We start from the raw sequence: 5771 nt of genomic DNA, 5'->3' as shown, positions 1-5771 counted from the left end.
TAAAGCCCCACTTTTTACATTCATTTTTTAAAATTTTCCTTCCTTAATAGTCTTTTGATTATAAAGCCTCCCGTCAACAAAATTTATGGATCTGCCACTGTTCACACCCTGTTCATCCTCAACTTCATTCTTCAATCTTCATCATCTACTTCTTTTCTAACGTGAACTCTAGTTGCTCAACCAGCACCCGACATTGTCGGATTTTTTTTTTCTTTCAAGTCTTCTCTCTTCTTGAATCTACTTTAATCTAACTTAAAATAAGTATTATAATAATTAATTGGGTATATATATATATATGATAATGTTTCTTAAACATATCCGTAGCTTAGTTTTTTAAAAATTGATATATCATTATATCTTATTGTATCCGTATCGATATTCGTATCTGTGCTTTTTAGCACAAGGAAAGAGCTAAAATGGAGCTAAATATTTTTCTATACTTAAACAAGACCAAGGAGGTCCTCCATAATTAAACATGACCCAAAAATGCATGCCTCACACGTCTCTATTTCTCTCTCCTTCGTGTGTGAGTTGTTTGCATTTCTTTTTTTAACTATCATTTCTCCATTCTACGCGGAAAAACCAAAAAACTAAAGCAAACACTAAAATAAATAATAATTAATAACAATATCCAATTTAATTTTCTGTTTGTTTTTGGTCTTTTTCTCCCCCTTCCCTATCCCTAACTTCCTCGTTCAAACTTCTTTCTGGTTTTCATTCTTTCCTCTTGGGAGGGTCCCTCCTCCCCTCTCTCTCTCTTTATCTCTTTCTCTTCATTTAAATTTATAAATTTCCATCAAATTCTTCTCTCTCTCTCTCTCTTTTCTCTCTTTCAAAGCCTAAATTTTACAGTTTGAATTATAATTGTGTTCTTAGCCAAAGGTGCCATTTTTTGAGCCATTTTCTGAAGAATTTTTTTCATATTCACATCCACAAGAGAGAGAGAGAAAAAACCCCAATTGGGTTTTTGTTTTTTCTTTTTGATTATTGATATTTGTATTGGATGTTATTATATTATTGACAGAAAGATACAAATTTGAAATTTGGTGGAAAGAAAAAAGGAAAAAGAAAAATGAGTTGCTTTCCATGTTTTTCATCTCATGGGAAAGCAGCGAAAAGAACAAAGAGTGGTAGAAGGGAACAGTCTGTTTCGGTGCATTCTCGTAGTCATAAACAACAACAACAACAACAACCGCCGCCGCCGCCGACGCAACAACAGCATCATCCTGCTCCTCCTCCTCCACGTCCTACGCCTACAGGTTTTATTTTCACTTTTTTTTCTCTCTTTTTCCTTTTTTTTTGAATTTTCTTGTTATTTTTAAATTCGGAAATAAGGTCGGGCTAGAGATTGAAAATCTCGATGAGGACGGGAATGGGAAAAGTATCCCAACCTAACCCTATCCATGGAAATACCGTTAGAGATTGAAATCTCGACCCAGATTGAAAGATGGTGGAAACATCTCAAACCCAGCTCCATGATTGTAGGTCATATTACAAATTTAGATTAAGAGCTTTTAAAGATTTCGATTTACATTTGATTTTGATACTAATATGTTCCATATTAGTTTTTGTTACCTAAATGTTGAGTGTATGTTAATTGATCTACAAACTAAGATTTTTTTTTTAGTATAATAAAGGTGGAAAATTCGAACCACAGACCTTTTAGATGTTAATATTCGAATTAAATTGTGTCACTTTGACCTATAAAAGTTAATTGTGCAAAAAAATAGATTTAATATTTTTCATTTACCTTTTTTTTAGATTTAAATTCTATTTTGGTCTCTGTATTTTTTGGTTTTGTTCATTTTAGTATTTGTATTTTCAAAATATTTATTTTAGTTCTTGGACTTTCTATTTTGGTACATTTTAGTCATTGATCTTTCGAAAATGTGAATATTTTATTCTCTTGAAAATAAAATGAAAATGAAAAGACCAAAATGGTTATTTTTCAAAGAACAGTGACGAAAATAAACAAAAGTTGAAAGCATGGGAACCAAAAAGAACATTTTTAAAATACAAGGACCAAAATGAATCAAAGTTGAAAGTATAACAAACCAAAATTGAAAGTATAGAATCAAAACGAACCAAACTAAAGTAGAATTCTGCAATGCTAACATGGTATGAAACCATCTATTGATAGTTAACATCAATGTGTCACATTAATGAAATTAATTAGCACAAAGTTCAGAGAACAAATAGATACATTTTTAAGTTTGAATGTTAGTAAAATTATATGTATGTTTGTGTAATTTTAATTTGCATATAAATGAACAGAAAATCCAAAAGGAAACCAAGTACTGCAAAAGGAAGCAGAAAAAGAGAAAGAGAAAGAGAATATTGGGGAAAAGAATAACATTGCAGCTCAAACCTTCACATTCCGAGAGTTGGCAACTGCTACAAAGAATTTCCGTCAAGAATGTCTAATCGGTGAGGGGGGCTTTGGGAGAGTTTACAAAGGCAAACTCGATAAAACTAACCAGGTAATGTCTACGTTCATTCTGTCACCTGGTTTCTTTAAACTCGTTTGTTAACCATATGTTATTGTTAACAAATAATGTTTGTTAACAATAACGTAAAATTCTTCTAGTTTATGAGATTTTGTTTTCGTTAAATTTTCCTCTTAAATTTTCACTAATAGTTCATATGCATATGATCCTAACCTTATTCTTCTAATACATGAAATATTGGATTTCAAGAGCTCAATGTAGTCTTTGATCTTCGTAGGCCTCCTAATCATGGAATTTTAAAATTGTTTTGAAACAAAAGTTTAATGTTATTCTTTTAAATGGCATGAGATTTTCAATAGAAAGTGTTTTTTTATAACAATAGTCTATACCTCAAATACAAATTATTATGTGCACGTTGAAAGTGATTTTGAAACGGTTAAAATCACTTTTATCATATTAAAAATTACATCAAAATACATCTTTATCATTCCAAATTAATTTAATATTTAATTTTACAAATTTAAATGTTGTTTTAATGTCATAGTAATTGGTTTGGAATGATTAAAATCATGTTTCTATGTGATTTGGAAAATGAGAAAAGTAATTTTAACCATTTTTTAATCACTTCCAAACATGCTCTATAACTTAAACTAAAATAGTATGAACTCCAAATACAAACTATTATAATTTATAGACTATAATAATGACAGACTATAATAATCAATTCTTTATTTAAAAAATACTCTTTCTTTATTTAAGAAAAAAAACATAAAATAGTTATTAAATGAAGATGAGAGAGTATTGAAATGTAATTTTGTAAATAACACTAATGAATGTGTGACATGTGACAGGTTGTAGCAGTGAAGCAGCTTGACAGAAATGGATTGCAAGGGAACAGAGAGTTTCTTGTGGAAGTTTTAATGCTAAGTCTTCTACACCATCAAAACCTTGTCAATCTCATTGGCTATTGTGCAGATGGTGATCAAAGACTCTTAGTCTATGAGTACATGCCTTTGGGATCTCTAGAAGATCACCTACTAGGTAAATATCTAAAACACGACTGTTATCAAATCAGGTCTAAAATTTTTACAATTCCATCTTCTAATTTTTTATAATCTAAAGCATGAACTCTCAATAAGTTGTGCCCTATCTTTTCTCGCAATGTTTTGACACTGTCATGTAGCGTTTTCATGCTACCTCAAATACTTCTTGAATTTCTTGATCTCTTATCTTTTTGTCAACTTTGACCTATTTTTTTTTTTTATAGTGTTACTTCAACGTTTTGCTTGAGTTTTACTAAATAAACAAATATGCATGTGAAATTAGTCAACTAATTATCAAAACTAGCAATTAATAAGCCATAGAAATAGCTCATTATATATAGAGAGGAAAAAAATTTTAATTTTGCCCCGCACTCGACGGAGGTTCGAAGCAAATAGACGACGACTCATTGATCAAGTTGTGTGTGTGTTTTTGATTTGGCATTATAGATCTTCCAGCTGAAAGAAAGGCCTTGGATTGGGGAACAAGGATGAAAGTAGGGTTGGGAGCAGCAAAAGGGCTAGAGTACTTACATGACAAAGCCAACCCACCAGTGATATATAGAGACTTGAAAGCATCAAACATTCTATTGGACAATGATTTCAATGCAAAGCTGTCAGATTTTGGGCTTGCAAAGCTTGGTCCTGTTGGAGACAAATCCCATGTTTCCTCCAGAGTTATGGGAACCTATGGATATTGTGCTCCTGAGTATCAAAGGACTGGCCAACTCACTCCCAAGTCTGATGTCTATAGCTTTGGAGTCGTCTTGTTGGAACTCATCACTGGCAAGAGAGTCATCGACAACACTCGTCCCGCTAAACAACAAAACTTGGTCGCTTGGGTGAGTCAACTTTCTTTTGTCCCTATCTTATACTCTTAATGAAATATTGACCTAACATATTTCATTGGACGGATTTTAATAGATTAAAGGGTATGTTTCGAATACATTTTTAGATGTTTATTTTAAAAAATAATTCATTTTGGAAGAAATTGGAGTATTTGACAACCACTCAAAAATAGTTTTTCAAGTGTATTTTAATAAATTTTTATCAAAAATATTTAAATAAAAATGAGTTTTATAAAAAATATTTTTTTTTTAAGTCAATCCAAACGGATCCTAACAAACATGTCATATAAACGGAAGGAACGCTAAGCATAGAAATCTAGGGATATCAAAAACTTTCAAATAACCCTAATCCATCAACTTCTTTTATGTTTTTCTCCTACATTTAGGCATATCCAATATTCAAGGAACCAGCTAGATTCATGGAGTTGGCAGATCCTCTTCTTGGTGGAGACTTTCCTATAAGGGCTTTGAACCAAGCAGTTGCAGTCGCCGCCATGTGCCTCCACGAGGAAGCGTCAGCCAGACCGTTGATCAGTGACGTGGTCACTGCTCTCAGTTTCCTGGGAGCAGAAGACATGCATTCGTCGCAGTCTTCGTCGTCAAGTGATGCCGATGAAACAAGCAGTCTATCTAAACCCATTGATCATCTACACGACGTTGAAACAGCCGAGGCACGCCAACGAGCCATCGCAGAAGCCATTGAATGGGGTTCGTCCTCTAAGCAAAATGCCGCTGCTTCGCGCCCGGGAAGTCACTCTTCCTTGTAAATTTAATAAAAACACTCTCTCATATTCCATATATATATATATGCAATGTGGTATTTCCCTACGTTATGTGTTGTATTCTCCACAATTTTTCTCTTGTTTGTTTTCATTGAAAATTAAATTGGAAGAAATATTATATTGAAGAAAATGAGAGGGGGAGAAAAACTTCAAAGGTGATACAAAAATATGGAAAAGCAAGCTAGGGTTGTATAGGGTTTTCTGTGCTTTAAATTCTTTTATTTATCAAACCAATCAATGTCCTTTCTCCTGACACTAGTTGCATTACACATGTTGGAATCATGATTCTAATTATGCAATAAATATACTAATAAATAATAGCTATATTATTATTACTTTTTTTTCCCTTAGTTCAGCCCACTCATACGTGGAGATTTAAAACTCTAATTTTATTTTGGTCCATATTCTAATGGCATAATCCACCATGCTCAAGTTGTCTTTATTATTATTATTAATTTTTTGGACACTTTTTTTTTTTATTGTTGTTGCAAAACTTATACTGTCATTCCTCATGTTTATCTATGATCAAGATCGAAAGGGTATCATAAACCTTTCTATCCAAATCAGATAAAAATTTATAATATTAAAGACTAACTGCTTGGTATATAAGTGGTAAGTCCAGATCAAACCATAGGAAAGAACATAAATTATATT

The 5771-nt window shown here is 32.1% G+C and overlaps 1 protein-coding gene across 1 annotated transcript; it reads left to right on the top strand.

Moving 5' to 3' along the window:
* The first annotated feature begins 638 nt into the window (after window positions 1-638).
* LOC120086765 (putative serine/threonine-protein kinase PBL25) lies at window positions 639-5284 on the top strand. The gene is made up of 5 exons (XM_039043557.2): window positions 639-1259; window positions 2275-2480; window positions 3299-3488; window positions 3938-4329; window positions 4722-5284. Exons 1-5 carry the CDS (start codon window positions 1073-1075, stop codon window positions 5100-5102), a joined length of 1356 nt encoding a protein of 451 aa, XP_038899485.1. The 5' UTR covers window positions 639-1072; the 3' UTR covers window positions 5103-5284.
* Window positions 5285-5771: the final 487 nt, after the last annotated feature.

This window comes from Benincasa hispida, chromosome 9 (assembly GCF_027475165.1).
Source record: "Benincasa hispida cultivar pf3 chromosome 9, pf3_genome.v1.1, whole genome shotgun sequence".
In the NCBI taxonomy this organism is placed as follows: domain Eukaryota; kingdom Viridiplantae; phylum Streptophyta; class Magnoliopsida; order Cucurbitales; family Cucurbitaceae; genus Benincasa; species Benincasa hispida.
This window is presented reverse-complemented; position numbering and strand designations above follow the sequence as displayed.

Coding starts and splice junctions, on each gene's coding strand:
- LOC120086765 (XM_039043557.2), top strand. CDS start 1,073: ATGAGTTGCTTTCCATGTTTTTCATCTCATGGGAAAGCAGCGAAAAGA. Junction 2,481..3,298: donor AACTCGATAAAACTAACCAG/GTAATGTCTACG, acceptor GACATGTGACAG/GTTGTAGCAGTGAAGCAGCT. Junction 3,489..3,937: donor TCTAGAAGATCACCTACTAG/GTAAATATCTAA, acceptor TTGGCATTATAG/ATCTTCCAGCTGAAAGAAAG.